Source organism: Callorhinchus milii, unplaced genomic scaffold (assembly GCF_018977255.1).
Source record: "Callorhinchus milii isolate IMCB2004 unplaced genomic scaffold, IMCB_Cmil_1.0 Scaffold70, whole genome shotgun sequence".
Lineage (NCBI taxonomy): Eukaryota > Metazoa > Chordata > Chondrichthyes > Chimaeriformes > Callorhinchidae > Callorhinchus > Callorhinchus milii.
This window is the reverse complement of record NW_024704811.1, coordinates 219,679-243,847: the sequence shown is the minus strand read 5'-3', so window position 1 is coordinate 243,847 and position 24,169 is coordinate 219,679. Positions and strand designations below refer to the sequence as shown.

The following is a 24,169-nucleotide window of genomic DNA, read 5'->3' as shown; positions in this document are numbered from 1 at the left end:
ACTGCCGGAAGCTGTGGTTGAAGTAAAAATAATTGAGGAACCTGAATGAGTATATGAGGGTACAGGAAATGGAGGGGAACAGGAAAGGGATGAGGAGAGGTGGAACATTCCAGGTGGGCTGATGGCCTGTTGTGTATTGACCATTCTATTTTATGATTTCACTGTTGTCTGCACTGTACGATCCCCTCCACACCGTCAGTAAGAGCCTCACTGTGACAATCATGCTCTGTGTGACATACAGCTGGTCTGCAGTGAGATCCCAAGTGGAGAGGATGCTGTGATGATGGCAGTAAAAGAAATCCTATTGTGCTCCTGTGCCAACTTGTGGGTGATTGTCCTGGGCACGATTTAACGCGTTTGATTTCCCTGGATGTGATTTAATACATGTGATTGCCCTGGATACGATCTAACATGTGTGATTGACGTGGGTCTGATCCAACATGTGTGATTGACAAAGGCGTGATCTAACAGGTGTGTTTGACATGGGCGTGTTCTAACAGGTGTGATTGACATGGGCGTGATCCAACACGTGCGATTGACACGGGCGTGATCCAACACGTGCGATTGACACGGGCGTGATCCAACACGTGCGATTGACACGGGCGTGATCCAACACGTGCGATGGACACGGGCGTGATCCAACACGTGCGATGGACACGGGCGTGATCTAACAACGTGTGATTGATATGGGCGTGATCTAACAACGTGTGATTGATATGGGCGTGATCTAACACGTGTGATTGATACGGGCGTGATCTAACACGTGTGATTGACACGGGCGTGATCCAACACGTGTGATTGACGCGGGCGTGATCTAATGGATGTGATTTAACATATGTGATTGGCGTGATCTAACACGTGTAATTGATGTGGATGTGATCTAACATGTGGGATCGACATGGGTGTGATGGGGAATGCCCTGGCTGTGATTGAGACTGTTGTGTTGTGTGTGATCGCAGCGCTAGGCCGGTTCAGCGAGGCTATCCTGGAGTATCTGGCTAACCTGGACAAGGCCCCGGATCCCACCGTCAGGAAGGACGCCTTCTCCAGCGAGATCTACGCGGCCTACGAGGTGCTCTTCAACCAGTGGCTGCAGCACAAGGAGCCCAAGGTATGGGGTCGAGGTGGAGGGCAGAGGGGGCAGGGTACAAGCACCCATCACCATGCTCGAGTATCCAAACCCAACTGAGAATTACACCTACACACGGAAATTTCCCTGCAACTGGAATGGATTGAGCACCCTCTCCATGGAGGGACGCACCCTGCTTATTTCCTAATTCCAGAATTTATTAGGTGCAGGCTGGTAAGAGCCGAGGCTTGGGGAGTGTGCGTTGGGATAACGGCTGGAATCTTAACAAGCCTAAACTGTGTAGCTTGCTATTGAGAGCGCTGCCTGGCAAGCTTTCCCGCTGCTTGTCCAGCCAGGACCACCCGACCCATTAGGGCTTTGGCTGCAGGGTTAATAGGAGCTGAGTGGGAGGATACCTGCCCCCAGCGACTGGTTTGCCCTTCCAGGTCCTGCCGATGAGCCAGGCCGAGGTGTTCCGTCATCAATAGTGCCCTGGAATACTGTGGACCTGACTGGCTCAGGAACTGGACTGGAGACCGTTACAGATATTTTTCTGCCAAACATCCCCCTTCCCCCGCACCACCACACCTCCCCCACCACCCCCCCCAACCCGAGGTCAGTGGGCCTGAGAGAAACACGGCTCAGAGAGTTGGTAATAGTACGTATCTGGAGGTGTACATAATGTGTGTTGTTATTCATCCCCCCGGCAGCTAAGGACAAGTGTGGTGGACGCACTGGGACAGATGTCCCATCTGATGCCTCACGACAAGCTGGAGGAGCAGCTGCCGAGGCTGATCCCGGGAATCCTGTCCCTGTATCGCAAACACCCGGAGCACTTCCACTTTACACAGGTACCATAACTCTTTTCCCCCACCCCCCCGCCACACACTCACACTCACACTCACACACACACACACACACACACACACACACACAGATAGGTACCATAACCCACACACCGCTGACCCCCATAGTGGCAGGGCTGACTGACTATGCTGTGTGTTTGCTCAGAGTCTGTGCCATGTGCTGGATGCTGCTGTGGAGATGGGTAGTCGTGTGCTGGAGAGCCAGATGGACGGACTGCTCAACGTGCTCCACCCCCAGGTAGTGTGTGCACGATTTCTCTGTTGGGTGTACGCTGAGCTCTCTGGTAGTTTTGGGGTATTTGAAGCATGTGTATGGTGGAGGCCTGTAGCTCAGTGGTTAGAGCACTCGCCTCGCAAGCGAGAGGACCTGGGTTCGATTCCCAGGCAGGGCGAAACGTTGGGCAAGTTTCTTTACTTCACACGCCTCTTGTTTACCTAGCAGTAAGTAGGAACCTGGTTATTAGTCGATTGGCAGTCCTTCAAAAAAAATCCCCGCATAATAATAATAATTTGGTCACTCAATCCACGACTGTTTGTGGGCCGCTGCTGTGCGCAATTGGCTGCCGCGTTTCTCCCGCAGAATACACAGTCACTTTACAGTGCATCCTATGAAACCCTTTGAGACGTCCTCCCAGAGCGAAAGGCGCTGCACCAAATGTCAGGATGATTATTATTGTCTGAGGTGATGTCCTGGGATGAGATGTTCTCACAGCAGCATTTGGTAGGGGAGCAGGGGATTCCTGCTGGCGTCCTGGCCCGATGGATGACCTGCTTGTCTGTTGGCTGGCAGACTGACCGAGCAAGTGCTGTGTGTCTGTGTTGCAGATCTGTGCCCCGATGGATTACAGGAACCACACAGCTGTGAAGAACCACAACGAAGTGCTTCGCTGCTTCACTGTGCTCGGTGAGGAACGAGAGGTGCCGATGAGGGGTGGGTGGTTTCCTGAGGGGGGAGGGTGTGTGGTTCCTGGGGTGGGGTTCCGGGGAGGGGGGATGCTGTGGTTCACAGGGTGGGGAGTGGAGGGATGGTGTGGTTCCCGGTGGGAGGTGTTCACAGTGGGGGCAGTTCCCGGAGGAGAGCTGACTGATGTTTTCTCTCTCTCTGGCAGCCCGTGCCTTCCCGGACAGGCTGGTGATGTTCCTGCTGCAGAAACTGGAGAGTCACAGTGAGCGTGTGCGGATCGGGACCCTGACCGTACTCAAGCACCTCATCAACTCCTCCGGTACACCCCCCCCCACCTTTCGTCCCGAGCCCAAAAAAACATGAGCCCTCCCACCCTTTTACGTGTTCAAATCCCTTCATGCTCTCGCACCTCCCTACCTCTCCGATCTGCTTACCCCCCAGTTCTTCACCCGCTGCCTCCACTCAGCTTGCTCCAGCCTCTGCTTGTCCCTCCTCCCCTCCGCTCCACCGTTGGTGGCCGTGCCTTCAGCCACTACGCCCCAAAACTCTGGAACTCTCCCCCTCAATCCTTCTGCCTTGACCCCTCCCTCCCCACCTTCAAATCCCACCTAAAGACCTTCCTTTTTACTTGTGCTTACGGTCAGTTTTCCCCCCCCCCCCCCCCAACCACTCCCTCTCCCCCGGCTCTGGATCCGATCCAGACACTGTCGAGCACTACCCCACGTGTTGTTGTTGAAAAGGCGCTGTGTAAATATAACTTGTTTTGATATTCTTGGCTTTGTAACGCTTGCTCGGGTGGGATTCGCTGCTGTCAGAGGGGGCCGGTTGGGGGGGTTGGTGGAACCTAGATCAGATGGGTTGAAAGATCTTCTTCAACTTGCGTTTGCGTTTGCTCTCCCCACAGCCCCTCAGCTGGAGAGCAAGAAAACCACTCATCCTGTCCGGCATCAAACTGGCCCTTCAGGACACCAACAACAAGGTGAGCAGTGACTGCACCCACATTCACACCAACTACCAGTCCTGTCCAGTACTTTGACAGGTGAAATGTGAGGGCTGGTTAATGTCACAACCCCCCACCCCACACTACCCCAAAGCCCTCCCCCCCCCTCTTCCACCCCCCAAAGCCCTGCCCCTCTCTCCCGCCCCAACGCCCTGCCCCTCTCTCTCTCCAGCCCCTCTCTCTCTCCTGTCCCAACGCCCTGCCCCCCTCTCTCCCTCCCAGCGCCCTGCCCCTTTCCCCCCCCCACCACCAAACGCCCTTCCCCCCCTCTCCCCCCAACGCCCTGCCCCTCTCCCCACCCCTTCCCCAAAGACGACCTGCCTCTCTTCTGCTCCAGCACATGCATCCTTCCAGTGCTGGCCCTGGCATTGAGGAGACCTCCCACCCCTCACGCTGTGCTCACGTTGCCTGTGCTGTGTCTCTGCAGGTGAAGTGGGCGATGGTGCAGGTGATCAGCGCCATGGCTCATCACAGCTACCTGGAGCTGCCAGGGGGAGAGGCCATGGTGGAGTTCATCATCCGCCAGTGCGCACTGCCCTGTGCCACCCCGGTGAGAGACATCCCTATACACGCACCACCACACATACACACACATATGCACACGCCACACATGCATACACACCACTCATATACGTTCCCCCCCCACCACCACACACCACACCACCACAACAGACACATATACACATGCCAAGCACACACATACACGTACCACACACATACATCCCTCTACACACACACACAAACACACACTCCCACTCCGTCATCCTTTCCCCCCAGTCGCTCCCTCCCCCCAATACACACAGACCAACACACAGACATACACCAACACACACATGGACACGGGTGCCTGTGACATCCCTGTGAGAGACCAACCCGCCCAGAGCAAGGCGAAGGAAGCTGGACACAGTGGGGTGGGTTGAGGTGGGTGGTTGGGGGTTGAGGTGGGTGGTTGGGGGTTGAGGTGGGTGGTTGGGGGTTGAGGTGGGTGGTTGGGGGCTGAGGTGGGTGGTTGGGGCTGAGGTGGGTGGTTGGGGGCTGAGGTGGTGTTGGGGCTGAGGTTGGTTGGGGGCTGAGGTGGGTGGTTGGGGGCTGAGGTGGGTGGTTGGGGGCTGAGGTGGGTGGTTGGGGCTGAGGGGGGGGGGCTGAGGTGGTGTTGGGAGGTGAGGGAGATGTATGTGTGTGGGTGAGGTTTAGGTTGGTGGGGATACCCCTCTTGCCCTCTTGTGACTGACCCTCGCTATATCGTGACTGACCGTCTCTTGCTCTCTCGTGACTGACTCTCTCTCGCTCTCTCATGACCCTCTCTCTCTCTCTCTCTCTCTTGCTCCCTCCTTGCTCAGATGCCCAAACCCCGGAGCTATGACCCTGACGAGGTGACAGAGGAGAACCTGAGGAACATGTGCGACAACATCCTCAACCTGCTGACTACCACCGTCAGGACAATGGAGCCCGTCAGTCACTGCTGCTCCTCTCAATTTTAACCGCACCTCAGAATCGTTTCAACCCCCGTCGCCCCCTTCCCCCCCCCCCGTCCCTCCCAAGGGGCCCACCTACCTGTTAGCGCTTTGACTTGCAGAATTAACAAGAGTTGAGTGGGAAAAATCCCTGCCCCCAGTGAACTGTTCTGCCCTTCCAAGTGCTGGGAATGGCTGTGTTGTCATCAGTAGTGTCCTGGGGGCTGTGGACGCGCCTGGCTCAGGAACGACTGTGATGGAGGAGGGTGTGTGGCTCTACAGATCTTCACTCCTGCCTGCTCTTTTCTGCCCAGGTGCTGTGGCCGTTCCTGCTGGAGTTTGTGACCCCCACTCAGTACCTCAACGCCCTGGCCCCAGTGTGTCGGAGTCTGGAGCACCTCGGGGCTAAGAAGCAGCAGAACGGAGATGAAGAGTTTATTCTTCACTTAGAGGAGCGAGGTGAGGACAGAGGTTACTCTAGAGAAAATATCTGTTCAATAAATGTCAGTTCCTATTGCCCTAAAGAGTGGAGTCCTGTGGCTTAGTGGATAGAGCACTCGCCTCGCAAGCGAGAGGACCCAGGCAGGGCAAAATATTGGGCAAGTTTCCTTACTCCACCTTCCTCTGTTTACCTAGCAGTAACTGGGAGCCCCGTTGTTCGTCGATTGGTGGATCGCTTTCCGGGGGTAATAATCCCTTCAAAAAAATAAATAATTTTATCAGTAATAATTTGGTTACTCAATTCACAACTGTTTGTGGGACACAGCTGGTGCGCATTTCGCCCACATACATATACATTCAATTCACTTTGCGGTGTATCCTGTGAAGCGCTTTGAGACGTTTCGAAGACACGATAAGGCACTATATCAAATGCAAGGGTCATCATTATTATTGTAAAGTCACTTGACAGACAGCGTAGAGGAAGCTTTACTGTGTCTCTATCCCTGACCTGGGCGTGTGGACGGCAAGTGTAGTGGGAGTCTTACTCTGTCACTAACTCATTGAAAGGAAGAGGAAAAGAGCTGTGGGGTGGGGGGTTCATGTTGTGCAGAAATCCTTCAGAGTGTGGATTCTGTCTGAATATTCTCAGTGTGGAGTATTTTATATACTAATGATCTTTTCTTTCTCCTCTGGACAGTGAATCTGCCCGGACCCCATCTGCTGCTGACCCGTCTCATGGTTAGTATTACAACAGATTACATTTATACAGAGCCTACGCGTCAGGAGGACGTCCCAAGGTGCTGGACAGTGAAGGGTTTGCACCCGAGCTGGGTGTTGGGATCAGAGGGGTGGGAGGGCAAGGGGAATGGGGTGGCAGGGTGACCGAAGAGACCCTGCAGAGAGCAGGGTCATGGATGTGTGTGGAGAGCTGCACTCTGTTCAGTGGGACTGTGGTGTGTGTCTCTGTGTGTGTGTGTCTCTATGTCTGTGTGGTGTGGGGTGGGGACTGCACTCAGTAATCAGTGGGGCTGTATGTGCTGTGTATGTATGTGTGCGTGTTTATGTATGGCTCTGGTGTGTGTGTCTATATATGACTGGGTGTGTGTCATGGGAACATAGGAATTAGGAGCAGGAGTAGGCCATTCGGCCCCTCGAGCCTGCCCCGCCATTCAATAAGGTCATGGCTGATCTTCTATCCTAACTCCAATCTGCCCTCCTTATCCCCATATCCCTTAATCCCTCTATCCTTTAGAAATCTATCAATCTCAGTCTTGAATATGTTCAAGGACTGAGCATCTGCAGCCCTTTGGGATAGAAAATTCCATAAATTCACTACCCTCTGAGTGAAGAAATGTTTCCTCAACTCTGTTCGAAAGGGCTGTCCCTTAATCTTAAGACTGTGACCCCTGGTTCTAGATTCTCCTACCAGGGAAAACAGTCTCACACTGTCTACTCTTGTCAAGCCCCATAAGAATCTTGTATGTCTTATATGTATGGCTGTGTGGTGTTTGTGTGTGTGTGTGTGTGTGTGTGTGTGTATTCTGTTGTATGGTTGTGTGGTGGGTGTGTGTCTGTGTGGCGTGTGTTTCTGTTTGTATGGCTATGTGATGTGTGTCTATGCATGGCTGTGTGGTTTGTGGGTGTGTGTGTAGCTGTACTCAGTGATCAATGGGGCTACGTGTGTGGCAGGTGGTGTCCTCGTTCCCCTATCGAGGGAGGGGTCGGGGTCTGGCAGCCCTGAAGCTGCTCCAGGTGTTGAGTGTCAGCCTGCACCCCGCGCTGGGCAAGGTGTGCGACAGTGAGCTGGCCAGCCTCATCCACCATCTGGCAGGTAACTGACCGACCGACCGACCTTCCGACTGGGCTGTTCCCACGATCCGCAGCTTGGGGGTGGGCAAGTTTTCTTACTCCGCGCCCCTCTGTTTACTTGGCAGTAAGTAGGAATCCGATTGTTGATGGATTGGCGGGTCGCTCTCTGGGGGTAATCATCCCTTCAAAAATGTATTTGCTCGCTCAATCCACGACTGTTTGTGAGACGCTGCCGAGTTTCGCCCACAAAATACGCCGTCAATTCACTTCACGACGTATTCTGTGAAGCGCTTTGAGAACGTCTCGAAGACGTGATAAAGCGCTATATCGAATGCAAGGGTTTGACACACAAACACAAGGGTCTGTCCGACACACCAGAAACCCATCCTTTTTTATCTTTTCCCCCCCCCCCCCCCCTTGGCGTTTTGCCCCCTTCTTCATTTCTCTTTCTCTCTCTCTCTCTCTCTCCGCAGAGAATTCTGAGCAGTCCCTGCTTCAGCGGCAGTGGGAGGACAAGCTGTTGTTGGTGAGTGTGGCTGATATCTCACCCCCCCCCCCCCACCCTTGCCCCCTACTCTCTCTCTTACCTCCTCTCTTTCACCCCCCCACCTCTCTCTCTCCCCCTCTCTCTCTGCTCCTCCCCACTCACTCTCTCTCACAGTCCTCTCTCCCCCACCCTCACCCCCCTCGCACTATTGCTTTCTCTCACCCCCCTCTCTCACCCCCCTCTCTCACCCCCCTCTTTCTCTCCTCCCCTCTCTCTCCCCCCCACCCTCTCCCCCCACCCCACACTCTTTCATCCCCCTCTCTCTCACCCCCTACTCTCTCTCTCTTGCAGTTCCTGTCTCGGAGTGTGGAGGCTGTCAGTGATGACTTGTGGCGATCGCAACTGTGTGAGGAGATGATTCAACACCTCAACACCTACAGCAGCCACCCACAGGAGAAGGTGCTGGGCGGGGGCTCGTCTGAGCACGGAGGAGGGGGGATGTCTGGGGAGGGGGGATGTCTGAGCACGGGGGTGGGAGGAACGTCTGAGCACGGGGAGGGGGATCTTGGAGCGATGGGTGGGAGGGGAGGTTTAAGAGCTCTGGGGTGTCTTGCGGCGGTGGTGGTGGGGGCTCGGAGTCTTGTGTTGGGGAGGAGTGCTGGGGGTGGGGGTGTCAGTGCTGACTGGCCTCTCTGTGACCAGGGCTTCCTGTATAAGTGTGTGGGGGTGGTGCTGAGGCACACACACAGCCGGGACGCGGTGCGTAAACAGCTGCTGGAGCTGCTGCAGACAGTGCGACACACAGAGCCACTGGAGAGAGAGGTCAGGGCGCAGTGCGCGGGGGTGTGTGGGTGGGTGGGGTGTGTGTATGTGGGGGTCTCGCTGTCAGTGACGTAGTGCCTGTGGGGTGGGGTTTTGTGTGTGGGGTGGGTGGGGTACGTGGGATGGGGGTGAGTGTGTGTGGAGTGGGGGGCGCGCGTGTGGAGTGGGGGGCGCGCGTGTGTGTGTGTGGAGTGGGGGGCGCGCGGGTGTGTGTGTGTGTGGAGTGAGGGGCGCGCGCGTGTGTGTGGAGTGGGGGGCGCGCGCGTGTGTGTGTGGAGTGGGGGGCGCGCGCGCGTGTGTGTGGAGTGGGGGGCGCGCGCGCGTGTGTGTGGAGTGGGGGGCGCGCGCGTGTGTGTGTGGAGTGGGGGGCGCGCGCGCGTGTGTGTGTGGAGTGGGGGGCGCGCGCGCGTGTGTGTGTGGAGTGGGGGGCGCGCGCGTGTGTGTGTGGGGTGGGGGGGCGCGCGCGTGTGTGTGTGGAGTGGGGGGCGCGCGCGTGTGTGTGGGGTGGGGGGGCGCGCGGGGCGGGGGTCTCGCTGTCAATGACGGGGGCTGCTCTCTCTGCAGGGGGTGGCAGTCGGGGTGGGTTTCTGTGCGGCCACACACTTGGACGACACTCTCGGTAAATTGGAGGATTTTGGCAAATCCGATATTGTCAGGAAAACATCCAGTCTCTTCAACATCCTCAAGGTACTGGACAAGGGCTGTGTGTGTGAGTGCTGTGTGTGTGAGCCCTGCGCTGTGTGTGGGTGTGTGTGTGAGCCCTGCGCTGTGTGTGTGTGTGTGAGCCTTGCGCTGTGTGTGTGTGTGTGTGTGAGCCGTGCGCTGTGTGTGTGTGTGTGAGCCTTGCGCTGTGTGTGTGTGTGAGCCTTGCGCTGTGTGTGTGTGTGAGCCTTGCGCTGTGTGTGTGTGTGTGTGTGTGTGTGAGCCTTGCGCTGTGTGTGTGTGTGTGTGTGTGAGCTGCGCTGTGTGGGGGGGTGTGTGAGCCCTGCGCTGTGGGGGTGTGTGTGTGTGTGAGCTGCGCTGTGTGGGGGTGTGTGAGCCCTGCGCTGTGGGTGTATTTGTGATGTGTGTGTATGTGACTGTGCGGTGTGCTACAGGACAAGGCTGATGTGGAGGTGGAGAAGGTGAGGAGCACGCTGATCCTGTGTTACGGCTATGTCAGCCTGCACGGCCCTGAGCAGCTCATCCTGCCTCGTATCCAGACTCACATCGTCAGGCTGGTCCTCAGCCACTTCAACACCAAGGTACAGCCCCCACCTCCCCCTCTCCAGCATTACTCTAAGAGATCAACACTGACACTCACACAGACCCCTCCCACACACACTCACCCCCACACACATGCTCACACAGACGCCCCTCCCCCCCACATACCACTTACACTGACCACCACACTAACACAGACCCCCCCACCCCCTCCACACACACCCCACACACACATACCCCACATACACACTCATACAGACCCGGCTCGCACGCACGTATACACGCAAAAAGGAACCGGCAGGCACACTCACTCACACAGACTTGATACACGAACACACGCACATACACTCACACACGGACCCGACTCACTCACTCACTCACACGCACATACTGACACATGTTTCAGTGCCTTAGGACATCCTCCGGACCTGAAAGGCGCTCTATAAATGTAATGTTGTTGTTCTTGTTGACACATAGTCACCCCCCCCCCCCCCCCCCCCCCCCCCCCCCACGCGTGAGTCCGCACTTCACACAGTCACACACACGCGCTCAGTGACTGAGTCTGGGAGGGAACTCCACATTGCCTGGGGCTATCCCCAGGGAGTGGGGGTGCGAGTGGGAGAGAGTTCCTGGAGGGTTTGGAGTGGTGCTGATTCACTCTCGCTTGTCTCGCAGGTTCTGGGGATAAAGGTTGAAACCAAGGTACCATTACAGTCTGGCCCTCGCTCTGTGTCTCAGGCAGGGTCTCACTCTCACTTTCTCTCTCTCTTGCTTTCTCTCCCTCTTTCTCTTATGTGTGTGTGTGTCTCTCTCTCTCTCACTTACACCCTCTCTTCCTCTCAACGTGAAAGGCACTGTGTAAATGTCATTTTGTATTTGTATTGTCTCTGTCTGTTTCTCTGTGTCTGTGTGTCTGTCTGTCACCCTCTCTCTTGCCCTCTCTCTTTCGCTCTCTCTCGCGTAAGCACTTTTTCTTCCTCTTTTCTTGCTCTCCCTCCCTCACTCGCTCTTTTGCTAACCCAGGATACTAACACTTCATAAAAATGGCAATAACCAATTTTCACTCTCGAATTAAGTGCCCTGAGACTCCTCCGTCTGGCGTGAAGGGCGCGAAATAAATGCGAGTTGTTGAATTGTTGGCTTGGGGACAACTGATGTGCAGGTGTGTGGGGTGGGTGGCGGTTAGAGAGGACCAAGGCCTGTTTGTGAGTGTGTGTGTGTGTCTCTCTTTTGTGCGCTCTGTGTGTTTCGGGGGTCCGGGTGGGGGGAGTGTGGGAAGATCTCCACGCAGATTGTGAGCCTCTATGAGTGTGAAGGGATTCCTGCAGCACTGAGTCCCTGTAGAGTGCGTGCTGTGTGCTGGGCTGATCTCCCCGCTCCTCTCCTCTCCTCCCCATCAGGACCTGACCGTCAAGCTCAGTTTGCTCCGAGCCGTCAGTCTGATCGCAAGAGCCGTCTACAGCAACACGGCCAACCAGACCTTCACCTTCAGCCACAAGGGAGAGCTACTGCACCTCCTGCAGGTCAGTCACCCTCACACACACACCCTCACTCGCACACCCAGGCCCTCGCACACTCCCTCGGGGGTGGGGGGAGTGCGCTGACTGCCCCAGAGAGGCTCAACTCTCTCTCTCTTTCCCCCGCCTCTATTTATCTCCCTTTCTCTATTTCCTCAGCCTCTCCCTCCTCCTCTCTCTCCCCCTGTCTCTCTCTGTCTCTCTCTCCCCATCTCTGTCTCTTTCTCCCTCCCTCCCCGCTCTCTCTCCCTGTCTGTCTCTTCCCCCTCTCTGTGTCCCCCTCTCTCACTCTCCTGTGTGTGTGTGTGTGTGTGTCTCTCCCTGTCTCTCTCTTTCACTCCCTATCTCTCTCCCCTCCCCCTCTCTCTGTGTGCCCCCCCCCCCCACCCTTCACTCCCCTGTGTCTTTCTCTGTTGCAGGACCTGATCAAGGCTGAGCCCCCGGATGTCCTGAGGACCCCAATTCGCCAACACGCCATCACAGCCAGTCTACACCTCCTGTATCCTTCCCCAAGACCCCATCGGCCATCAGATCAGACATTAAACCGAGGTCCCGTCTGTTCCTGTTCAGGTGGACGTTAAAGATCCCGTGTCCCTGTTGGAAAAGAGAAAGGAGTTTCTTTCTCCTGGTGTCCTGACCGACAATCCCCCAAATAACAACAGTATATTCTGTAAAGCGCTTTGAGACGTCTAGAAGACGTGAAAAGCGCTATATCAAATGCAAGGATTATTATTATTATAAAACTGTTCACTCACTTCATGGCTGTTTGTGGGACGTACCCTCGCATCCCCCCCTCTTGCCTCCTCGCTCCCCACCTTCAAATCCAGCCTAAATACCTTCCTTGTTGATCGCGCTTACGGTCACCTCCCCACTCCCTCTCCCCCTGGCTCGGTGACAGACTCCCCCACTGTAAAAACACTTCGGAACGCTACCCCGCTTGAAGGGCGCTATATAAATGCAAGTTGTTGTGTGTTTCTCGCTCCGGTACATCCACACCCCCTCATCTCCCTCCCTGCAGCGCCCCCACCCCACCACCCGCCCCCATGACGAGAATCTTCCTTAACGCAGCGTCAGGAAGCTGGACCCAATGCTGAGTGAGGCTGACTTGTATGAGCTGATCACCACCTGTCTGGGCAGTGTATTCTCCCTGCCACCGCGGCTCGCCACCGAAAAGGGCAAGGAGGAGGCCATCACTGACATGAAGGAGCGTGAGGTAAACATGGGGGGCGCAGAGTCCCGGAGCTCAGTGGTTAGAGCACTCGCCTCGCAAGCGAGAGGACCCTGGGTTCAATTCCCGGGCAGGACGAAACTTTGGGCAAGTTCCCTTACTCCACACACCTCTGTTTACCCGGCAGTAAGTAGGAACCCGGTTATTAGCCGATTGGCGGATCGCTTTCCGAGGGTAATAATCCCTCCAAAAAATTGGGTCACTCAATCCACGACTGTGGGGACGCTGCTGTGCACCATTGGCTGCCGCATTTCACCCACAAAACACACAGTCGGTTCACTTTACAGTATATTCTGTGGAGCGCTTTGAGACATCTCGAAGACCGTGAAAAGGTGCTGTATCAAACGCGAGGGTTTGTTGTACACGCACACTGACGCTCTCTGTCTCTCTTTCCCCAGGTGATGTACACAGACGCACTGACTGCTTTGCAGGAGTTATTGATGCAAATCCTGCTCCAGGACTTGTCTCCTGATGGGCTCCAGGCTGTGTTCAAGGTACCAGTGCAGTCCCCTACTGGCTTAGCCTCCACCCAGCACTCTTACTTTGCTCTCATGCTCTCTCTGCGCGTTTCGGTGTGTGGGTGTGTCTCTCCCTCTCTCTGCATTTCTGTGTGCATGTGTCTCTCTCTCTCGTTTATCACTCTGTGCGCCACTCTTGTTCCCCCTCTCTCTTTCTGTCTTTCTCTCTCTCTCCCCCCTGACCAGGAATGGCTCCCCTCATCCTGTCTTATTGTTTTGGCAGCACATCGAGCCCTGGTTATCAGCAAGAGACCACGAGCGGGAGCGAGCTACGGAGACCACCTCCAAACTGCTGGCGTTCTACCTGGACAAGCTCAACATCCGAGTGAGCACAGACACGATGGGGAGAGAGCAGGGAATGGGGGTTAGAGTAGAGAGCTCCAGTGGGGGAGCGAACACCAGCACAGACACGATGGGGAGAGAGTAGGGAATGGGGTTAGAGTAGAGAGCTCCAGTGGGGGAGCGAACACCCGCACAGACACGATGGGGAGAGAGCAGGGAATGGGGTTAGAGTAGAGAGCTCCAGTGGGGGAGCGAACACCCGCACAGACACGATGGGGAGAGAGCAGGGAATGGGGTTAGAGTAGAGAGATCCAGAGGGGGAGCGAACACCAGCACAGACACGATGGCCTCCTCCCTCCATTAACTCACCTCCTCTTCCCCAGAACATGGTGGCGTTTCACAACTTGGGGGCTCTGATTGGGCGAGTGATCCCACGCTGCGCGGATCCCCTCCCCACTGTACGGCGGGGGGCTGTGGAGAGCATCTACACCCTGCTCTGTATCCAGCTGCGTTACGAAGGTGAGTTGCAGTGGGGAGGGGTCTTTTGTGGCGGGAGGTAAGAGGGGGCTCTAGGGCTGAACTGGCTCCAAGGCGGCATGACCAGGAATGGAAGGTCGGAATCGAGCCTCCGTGACAGTCTAGTCCGGTTCCTGAGCCAGGAGTGTCCGCAGTATTCCAGGGCACTCACCGCTGTTGACAACACAGCCCGGCCTGGCTCATCAGCAGGACTCGGAAGAGCCGACCAGCCACTGTGGCCGGGAATCATCTCACTCAGCTACTGTTAACCCTGCAAGCCAAAGCCCTGATGGGTGGGTGGTCCTAGTCGGACAATCAGCAGCAAGTTATACGGAGACTAGAGAAGATGGGATTGCTCTCCTTAGAGCATAGCATAAGGGGAGAATTAATAGAGGTGCTCAAAATTATGAGGGGTTTCGATGGAGGGCACATAGATTCGAGATAATTGACAAAAGAACCAGAAGGGAGATGGAGGCAAATGTTTTCACACAGAGAGTTGTTACGGTCTGGAATGCGCAGCTGGTGGAAACAGATTCAATAACAACTTTCAAAAGGGAATTAGATAGGTACTTGAAAAGGAAAAATTTGCAAGGATTATGGGGAAAGAGCGGGGGAGCGGGACTGTTTAGATAGCTCTTCCAAAGAGATGGCACAGGAGCAATGGACCGAATGGTCTCCTGCGCTCTAATATTCTATGATTGTATTCAATGGAAGTTTACCAGTCAGTACTCCCAATGGCGAGCTGTGTGGTTTTAGCTGGTTAGACTACAGAAGTAACCCCAACGCACCAGTCTGCGTTCCCAAGCCTTGGCTCTTGCCAACCTGCGCCTAATACTTTCTGGAATTGGGTAAGCGGGGAGAGAGCGCATTCCATTCCAACAGTCTGTCTCTGGGATTTCCGTGTGTGGGTGGGATGCACGGGAATCTCAACTTGGTTTGGAGACTCTTAAGCAACGGTGATGGGTTTCTGCATGTATCAGACACCCGGCTCAGCAAAAACAAACCAAAAAAATGGAGGGTGGGTGGGCGGGTTGGAGCAGAGAAAGAGGGTGTGGGAATAGGCAGCGCTTGGGACTAGATATTTGTATAGATATTTGTTAGGTCAGGGTGCCAAGGGATATGGAGCAAGAACGGGCAATTGGAGTTGAAGTGCAGATTAGCCATGATCTTATCGACCGATGGAACAGGCTCAAGGGGCTGAATGGCCTCCTCCTGTTGCTATGTTTCTATGACTGTGCTGATAAATGAATGTTGTGCTCCTCCCTGCGCAGGCTTTGCTCTGGACCACCGGGACGAGGAGGTGGAGTTCCTGCGCAGTGTGAAGGACGGTCTGGGCCAGGCTGAGAGCAAGGTCTTGCTCCGCATGTGCTCTGACATTGGCAAGGTGAGACCCTGCCCCACGGAGTCAGGTGGGGCACCAGCGAGAGCTCCACACCAGCCTAGAATCTACCAGAGTCCCCCAGCGGAGGGGAAAGGACGTGGGTTCAAGCCCCATTTCGGGATCGGAATCACATACCCTTAAGTTGACGCTCCAATGCAGTGCTGGCAGGGTGGGGTGGGGGGGGGTTGCATTGTCAGAAGTGCCGTCCTTCGGATGAGATGTTAACCGCCCCCCGCACCCCCCCCCCACCCCGAGGCTGGCTCAGCAGTGTGACACAAGTGTGTCCTCATGACAGCCCCTGCCTTCGACTGGGGATGGGATGTGTGGGGAGCTGTAGCTGTTCGGCCGTGTAGGGAAGGCGCTGGCGATGTGTGTGGACCTGCTAACCCTATATCAACCCGTCTGCTCCTTTCGCTCGGCGGGCTCCTGCCTGCTCCGTGTCCCCCGCCTGGCCCGCCCCACCATCGACTGTTGGGCCTTCAGCCTCTCTGCCCCCACCCTATGGAACTCCATCTCATTCGCCTCTCTCCTCTGACATGTGACATTCGTTCCTCTTCGACCGTGCCTTTGGCCACGAAGTGTGGGCTACGGCTGTTTCTGCGGCCGGTGGGGAGGGAAAAGACACTGCCGAGGATGTGGTGCTGCCCAGAGTTTGGAGGGAGGGAGGAGCGGGACCCGTACCCGAGGCTCGGTGGGGCTTAGCTCGAGCTCTCTGACCCCCTGCGATTGTCGGCAGGTGATCTCAAAGCGGATGCCCCAGGATCAGGTGAACACACTGCTCTTCATGCTGTTCGAGGGGTTGGGAGACCAGCACCCCAGCGCTGCCATCGCAGCCGCCATCCTCATCAACACCCTGGTCCACATCCGCGGGACTGGCCTCGGCGACCAGGTGAGGGATGTGTTGGGATCCACGGAGATCTCAGTTTGGTTTGGAGACTCTTAAGCGACGGCGATGAGTTTCCGCGCGTGTCAAGGCACCCGAGGGTGGGGGGTGGGGAGGGGGGGCTGAGCAGAAACAAGATACCGTTAGTTTGGCCACCGGGTGGCGCTCTTGCGCCGCGTTACCTTCTGCGGCGCAGCGAGAAAGTGACACCTAGTGGTGGTGAGAGGCTATTAACAATCCTCACATTTGATACAGAGCCTCGTTGGGGGAACCACATCGTCACCGCGTTTACTGTAAAGTGTAGTGACTGTGAATTTCGTAGGCGAACGCAGCAACCCAGTTTTGCGCCTAGGAATGTCCCGTGAACAGCCCTTCAGATGAGACGTCTCAAGGTCCGGTCTGGCTGTTCAGGCGGACGTTAAAGATCCCCCGGAGCTATCGGAGAAGAGAAGGGAGTTTTTCTCTCTCTCTGTCCCGCTGTCCTGCCCGACAATCCCCCAGATAAAATTGGCCACTCTCTCCATGGCTGTTTGCGGGGCACTGCTGTGCGCAATTGGCTGCCGCGTTTTGTGTTTTGCCTACAAAAATACAGTCACTTCACCTTACAATGTATTCTGCAAAGGGCTTCGAGACTCTATATCAAATGGAAGGGTCGTTATTATTCTGATTTTATGTGGGGGATTGTCAGCCAGGACACCGGGAGAGAAAGATAAGAGAGAAACTCCCTACTCCTTTCCAATCGCGCGGCGGGGATCTTTGATGTTTAGCTGGACAGGCAAACAGGACTCCTCTCCTCCCCTCTCTAACTCCTCTCTCTATCCTCCCCACTCCAGGTCTCCGAGGTGTTGGAGGTTCTTCATCTTCAGCTCCAGTCGGTCACTCAGGAGCAGGTCAAGTTCTCTGTGTTACAGACGGTCTCTCTCCTGGCTGCTCAGAACATGCCGGCGGTGGTCGCTTGTCTCCTCTCACACCCTCTGCCCTTTGACAGGTCAGAATAATCCTAATGATAATAATAATAATCTTTGCATTTGATATAGCGCCTTATCACATCTTCGAGCCGTCTCAAAGCACTTCACAGAATATACCGTAAAGTGAATTTGATTGTATTTTGTGGGCGAAACGCAGCAGCCATTTGCACGCAACAGTGTCCCACAAACAGTCGTGGATTGAGTGCCCAAATTATTATTTTTAAGGGATTATTAGCCCCAGAAAAGTGATCCGCCAATCGACTAACAACTGGGTTACTCCTCGGTAAACAGAAGTTCGTGGAGTAAGCAAACTTGTCCATTGTTTCGTCCTGTATTTTATTTATGAAACATCAGCTGCTCGAGCTACGCGATTTTAGCGGCTTAGACTCCAGCAGTTACCCCAACACACACTCTGGGATCCCCCGAGCCTTGGCTCTTGCCAACCTGCGCCTAATACTCTCCGGAATTAGTTAAGCAGAATACGTCCCTCCAGGGAGAGAGAGAGAGAGAGAGAGAGAGCGCATTCCATTCCAACCATCTCTTCTGGAATTTCCGTGTGTCGGTGGAATACATGGAATTCTCAGATTGGTTTTGCTTAAGCTTAAGCTTCTCGGCTTAAACACAGTGATGGGTTTCTACATATGTCAGACGCTCCCTCGAGATCGTTCTGCCATTCTATAAGATTGTGGCTGATCTGTACCTCATGGCCAGTTACCTGCGATTGCCCCGTATCCCTTAACACCCGGACCTAACAAACATCTAACGATCCCCGCCCAGACACTTGGCAACAGAAAACTGCCCGTGAGTGGGGAAGACCAGGAGCCGGGTTCAGTAAACGGTCTTTCTGTTACTCTTAACCTTGTCGGATAATCCTACTCTCTCGTCCCCCCTCTTCCCTTCTCTCTGCTCTCTCTCTCTGTGTGTCTCCCCCTGCTCACTCTCTCTCCCCCACTTTCTCCCCTCGCCTCTCTCCCCACTTCGCTCCCTCGCCTCCTCTCTCTCTCTTCCCCTCTCCCCCGCTCTCGCTCTCTCTCTCCCCCGCTCTCGCTCTCTCTCTCCCCCCTTCTCCCCCTCAGAGAGGCTGGGGAGCTGTGGCAGGCATTGGCCCTGATGTTGCCGGGGGAGGGGGCTCAGGCCCGACTGACCCTGGAGCACCTGGTGGAGAAGCTGAACAAACAGCTGCCGTACGAGGAGAAGCGAGACTCCCTCCTGCGCAAGAGCGTCACCCGCTACGCCACCATCCCCACCCTCGCCGTGAGTACGCTCAACCCCCACCACCCCCCATCACCCCTCCAACACCCACTACCACCACCACCTTTGTCGCCCCACACCCTGACCGTGAATACCCCTTCGCCTCATAACCCCCTAATACCCCCCACCCATGAGCCTCCCCCCTCCTTCTCATAACATCCCCCCCAACACCCACTACACCCTCCATGAGTTATTACTGTATGTTACTCAGGTCACTTGTGTGTGTGTGTGTGTGAGTTATTACTGTTGTTACCCAGGTGACGTGTGCACTGTGTGAGATGCTGTCCCGGCCGGAGGTGGGGGAGGTTGTGCTCAGTCTGTATCCTCAGCTCCTCTCCTGCTTGTTGGTACGCGTGGGGTCCAGTGTGGGGGTGCGGCCCCCCAGAGACCCACCAAACACCGGGGCCAAGAGATCCGGCCAGACTCGCCCCCCAGGAGCCTGGACGTCTGCAGGTAACTGTTCACTCTCCCTCTCTCCCCGTACCCTCTCACCTCCACCCCCCCTAGTGCCATGGGGCCCAGGTTAAAGGGGTGGTGCCTTTTGTTACAGCTGCTCGGTGAGTGCCCTGAAGGCGCTGTTGGCTCGGGGGAAGGCCCAGGCCGTGCTGAAGGCCATGGAGGACGAGGGCGGCTGGGAGATGATTAAGGATCCGGAGAAACACCCTGAGGGGGTCGCTGTACTGGCCAGGTAGGGGAAACAGCGGAGCCCGGGGGCAAGAACAGGGAGGGAGACCAGCCTCATGTACTGAGATACCTGGGCTGTAAGTTGGGCTGGAAACTGAGCGAACTGCAAACTCTTGACTGGGTTCTGGAGGAGGAAGTCCAGCCAGGGACCCCCCTGCTCTCCATTGCTGCTGGAGGCTTGAGGTTGGATGAGAGCAGGATCGAGGCTGAGATCCCTGGTCCAATATCTGGCCCATATACTCTGCCAAGACACTATCCGTGTGAAGGCTGCTGTATAAATGTGACTTGTTGTTGTATAAGGTTGTGGCTTCAAACCGCCACGTCAGGAACTTTGAGCTCACGCTTTGAGGATTTTTTTGCTCAGTCGGGTGTCCGACACGTGCGGAAACCCATCACCGTGTTTAAGAATCTCCAAAACCAGGCTGAGAATCCCAGGCATCCCACCCACACATAGAAATCCCAGAGATAGATTGTTGGAATGGAATGCGCAATCTCTCTCCCTGGAGGGACGCATCCCGCTTAACTAATTCCGGAAAATATTAGCCGCTTGGGGGGGACCGGACCCTAGAGTGTGCCTTGGGGTAACTGCTGGAGTCTAACCAGCTAAAATTGCATAGCTTACCACTGAGACCGCTGACTGGCCAAGCTTTCCCGCTGCTTGTCCAGCGAGGACCACCCTACTTTGGCTTTGGTTAACAGGAGCTGAGTGGGCGGATTCCCTGCCCCCAGTGACTGGTCTGCCTTCCCAGATCCTGCTGAGGAGCTGGCAGTCCAGGCTGATGCCCCAGGGCAGTGCTGGAGGTGCCAGGTGTGCCTGTTCAGGTGGACTGGGGAGAAGAGTTTCTCCTGGTATCTCGGCTGATGATCCTCCAAATTAATTGCTGGTTCACTTCCTGGCTGGATAAGGAAGGAGAGGCGCTGGAGAAGGATGGTGTGGTCGACTGTGTCGAACGCAGAGGAGTGGTCGAGGACGCAGAGGTTTAATCTCTCACCCGAAGGACGGTACCTCCAACAATAAAGACCTCTCTCTCTCTGTCTCCGTCCTCCCAGCGACCTCCCCAATACTGAGCTGGAGCATCAGCCTGGACTGTGAGCTCACAGCCCTGACTTCTCTGGGGGCAATTTCAATTCAATTAAATCATAGCTATTGAGATGTTTTGCCGCCGTAACAAACTCCATGTTTCTGTCTGTGCTTCCCAGTGGCTATGTCACTGCCCCTCCCCTGGCTACAGTGAGGGTCTGACTCCCGCGGGGGTGGTGGGGGGGGGGAACGGGCTGTGTGTAACTGCTCTTGTTGCCCAGGGCGATGGCTCAGCACAGCGCTCCCCACCTGAGCGGCATTGTGGAGCAGTTATCTCCCACCCTGACCAGTGTGTACGAGGACCAGAGGATCACAGTCACTGCGTTCTACGCAGAGGTGAGGACCACGGGGTGGTGGCATGTGCGTGTGGAGTAATGTGTGGGGGGGAGCGGAGTAATGTGGGAGAGGGGGCAGAGTATCAAAGTGATTCACTGGGTACAATGTAAAGTGTAGTGACTGTATGTTTGGTGGACAAATATGGCAGCCAATTTGGCACAGCGACATCCCACAAAGTCATAACACAGATGACCAGTTGTATCTGGGGATTGTCGGCCCGGACACCGGGAAAGAGGAACTTTACACGAATAGCGCCATGGGATTTTTAATAATAATAATAATAATCCTTGCAGCACCTTATCACGTGGCTGAGACGTCTCAAAGCACTTCATAGGCTACATTATAAAGTGTAGTGACTGTATTTTGTGGGTGAAATGCGGCAGCCAATTTGCGCACAGCAGCGTCACCCACACACACAGTCATGAATTGAATGACCAATTGTATTGTCGGCCAAGACACTGGGAGAGAAAAAACTCCCTTCTCTTTTCCGATAGCGCGGTGAGATCTTTAACGTCCACCCGACAGGCACAGACTTGACCTCGGTTTAGTGTCAAACACTGAGTTCAGTCCAAATCAATGAGAGAATCAGATGAATGAGGCCCAACATAGACAGTGGAGTCCTGTAGCTCAGTGGTTAGAGCCCTCGCCTCACATTTGAGAGGTCCTGGGATGGATTCCCGGGCAGGGGAGAACGCTCGGCAAGTTTCCGTACTCCACCCGCCTCTGTAGTAAGTAGGAACCTGGTTGTTAGTCGATTAACGGATCGCTTTTCCGGGGTTAATAATCTCTCTTCAAAAATAATGATAATTTTGTCACTCAAACCACGTCTGTTTGTGCGCAATCGGCTGCCGAGTTTTCCCCACAACCCACACAGTCATTACACTTTACGGTATATTCTGTGAAGCGCTTTGAGACGTCCCGAAGACGTGATCAGGCGCCGTATCAAATGCCAGGATTATTATTATATAAACGAGCTGTGCTGGGCTCAGGGCTGACAGGAGCAGGCGGGTGTGGAGGTGAAGTGAGTTGTGTGTGTGTGTGTTCCTGGCCGTCCTTGGCTCTCGCTGTTGGAAAAGTCAGTGTCATGGATTTTCGGGAATGTTTTGCTGGATTCCCTTCAGCTTCCTTTCCCGCATCAGAGTTTCCATCACTGGGATCTCACAACCTTCCCTCCCTCCCTCCCCCAGTCCCGCTCCCCCCACCTCCCTCCCTCCCCCCCCCCCCGCCCCCCCTCACCTCCCCGTGTCTCTCTCTGACGCTGTGTGACTGTCTCTATCCACAGCTGCTGAACCACCATGTAATGGCTGACTTGCTGCTGGTGGACGCACTGGTGAGCAGCCTCCTGCGCTGCCTGGTGGACTCCTGTCCTGTCGTCCGCATGTTGTCCATCCGGGGGCTCGGCAACGTGGCTGTGGGAGCTGCCGCCCAGGTAACTTTACTGCGTCTCTAACCCTGACCTGGGAGTGAGGACGTACTGTGTCTCTGAGCTGTACTGACCGTATCTGATCTGTAATAAGTTCTTTCCCGTTTTCTCTCTCCCTCTCTCACACACGCTCTCCCTCCCTCACACGCTCTCTCCCTCTCACACACGCTCTCTCACACACGCTCTCTCCCTCTCACACATGCTCTCTCCCCCTCACACACGCTCTCTCTCCCTCTCACACACGCTCTCGCCCTCTCTCACACACGCTCTCTCTCCCTCTCACACACGCTCTCTCCCCCTCTCACACACGCTCTCTCCCCCTCTCACACGCTCTCTCTCCCTCTCACACACGCTCTCTCCCCCTCTCACACACGCTCTCTCCCTCTCTCACACACGCTCTCTCCCTCTCTCACACACACTCTCCTTTGGGATGGGGACAGATCCACAAGTACGCCACGCGGCTGCTGTCAGCGCTGATCGCGGGGATGGATGAGAAGGACGACCCCGGTGACCTGATCACACTGGAGGCCATGTCTGGCCTGGCCAAGGTGCTGGAGGTGCTGGAGGACAGCAGTGTCCAGCCCATCCTCATCAACATCGCTCTCCGCATCAGGCCATTCTTCGAGAAGGTCAGACTCTCTCTCTCTCTCTCTCTCACGCGCATGTGCAAGCTCTCTCGCTCTCACTTTCTCTCTCTCTCTATCGTTCGCGCTCTCTCACTCTCTGACTAGCTCTCTCTCGTGCTCTCGTTTTCTCTCTCGCTGTCTGTCTCTCTAGAGCTCTCGTTCTCTCTCACTCTCTCTCAGGATAAGGAGCGAGTGCGAGCGGCAGCGTTCACAGTGTTTGGGAGCCTATCGAGGTTTGGTGACGGACAGTCCAAGGCTGATTTCCTGGAGCAAATTCACTCCAGTCTGGTCAGCCTCCTGCTGCATCTCAACGATAGCAGCGAACTGGTGGTGAAGGTACAGCACTCCACAGGGACTCCCTCTCACTCACACACACTCTTCACACACGCACACGTTTTTACACACATACACAATCTCTGTTCACACACACTCTCCTCACACGCACTCTCCTCACACGCACACTGTCCTCTTACATACACGCTCTTTCACACCCTCGTTCACAGTCTCACCTGTTATGTCTCTCCCCTTCATACTCGCTCTCTCCCCCTATGTCCACCCCCACATTACCTCCTCTCTTTTACTCTCTCTCTATTCCCTCTCTCACTCTCCATCTCTTTCACACACACTCTCCATCTCTCTCTCTCACACACACTCTCTCTTCCTCTCTCACTGTCTTTCACACAATCTCACTTGTCTCTCTCTCTCTCTCTCTCTCTCAGGCCTGTAAGTTTGCGCTGCGGCTGATAGGACGGTTGCTGTGCTCAGTGAGTGTGGGCTCCATGTTCCAGAAGCACCTGCTGGGGGAGGCCAGTCTGCACTACGGAGAGTTCATCAACAACTTGTCTAAGCACATCGTGAGTATCTGTACTAACCCCCCCCCCCACAACACGTCAAGAGTATCTGCACCTCCCCATAACCCCCAACACATTGTGAGTGTCCACACTCCCCATCCCCTGACCCCATACACCCCCCCCCCCCAACACATTGTGAGTCTCCGCACTAAACCCCCCACTGTCTCGCCCCCACCCTCCACACCACCAAAAAACACATGGTGAGTCTCCCCCCACCCAGTGACCTATCCAAACAGCTGGGGTGGGAGGGTGTCTTGGTGGGGGGGGCTGCTGCTCATTGCCCTGAATGTATCTGGTTACAGATCAGTGATTTCCCGGAGAAGATTAATTTCTATGTGATGGGCTGCATGGCTTTCTTCAGGAGCGTCTGGCCTGAGATCAGGGCCAATGCTGTCATGTTCGCAGGTATGTAGGGGCGGAGGGGGGGGCTGGGTGGGGTGGGGGGGGTGGTCTGGCTGTGGTGGGGGGGCCTGGCTGAGGGGTGGGGGGGAGAGGCATCAAAATAGGTTTAAAAGCTGAACACACCAAATGTACAGGGTGACCAAACAGTCGTTTGCAATTTCTAATGA

General features: G+C 55.4%; 1 protein-coding gene across 1 annotated transcript in view; it reads left to right on the top strand.

Annotated features, from left to right (window-relative positions):
- LOC103183658 (maestro heat-like repeat family member 1) overlaps positions 1–24,169 on the top strand; it is a 33,419-nt gene that overhangs the window by 4,764 nt on the left and 4,486 nt on the right. Inside the window, 37 exon segments of the mRNA XM_042345634.1 lie at positions 960–1,111; positions 1,780–1,920; positions 2,081–2,173; positions 2,761–2,839; positions 3,045–3,158; positions 3,744–3,760; positions 3,762–3,818; positions 4,267–4,389; positions 5,180–5,290; positions 5,608–5,752; positions 6,432–6,472; positions 7,424–7,565; positions 8,017–8,069; positions 8,382–8,489; positions 8,733–8,852; positions 9,417–9,539; positions 9,950–10,096; positions 10,731–10,757; positions 11,456–11,578; positions 11,992–12,071; positions 12,647–12,785; positions 13,199–13,294; positions 13,542–13,643; positions 13,984–14,119; positions 15,388–15,500; positions 16,234–16,386; positions 17,214–17,368; positions 18,425–18,602; positions 18,857–19,022; positions 19,025–19,052; positions 19,150–19,287; positions 20,586–20,700; positions 21,983–22,129; positions 22,564–22,752; positions 22,930–23,085; positions 23,469–23,603; positions 23,903–24,005. Of these exon segments, the coding sequence (XP_042201568.1) occupies positions 960–1,111; positions 1,780–1,920; positions 2,081–2,173; positions 2,761–2,839; positions 3,045–3,158; positions 3,744–3,760; positions 3,762–3,818; positions 4,267–4,389; positions 5,180–5,290; positions 5,608–5,752; positions 6,432–6,472; positions 7,424–7,565; positions 8,017–8,069; positions 8,382–8,489; positions 8,733–8,852; positions 9,417–9,539; positions 9,950–10,096; positions 10,731–10,757; positions 11,456–11,578; positions 11,992–12,071; positions 12,647–12,785; positions 13,199–13,294; positions 13,542–13,643; positions 13,984–14,119; positions 15,388–15,500; positions 16,234–16,386; positions 17,214–17,368; positions 18,425–18,602; positions 18,857–19,022; positions 19,025–19,052; positions 19,150–19,287; positions 20,586–20,700; positions 21,983–22,129; positions 22,564–22,752; positions 22,930–23,085; positions 23,469–23,603; positions 23,903–24,005 (4,245 nt within the window).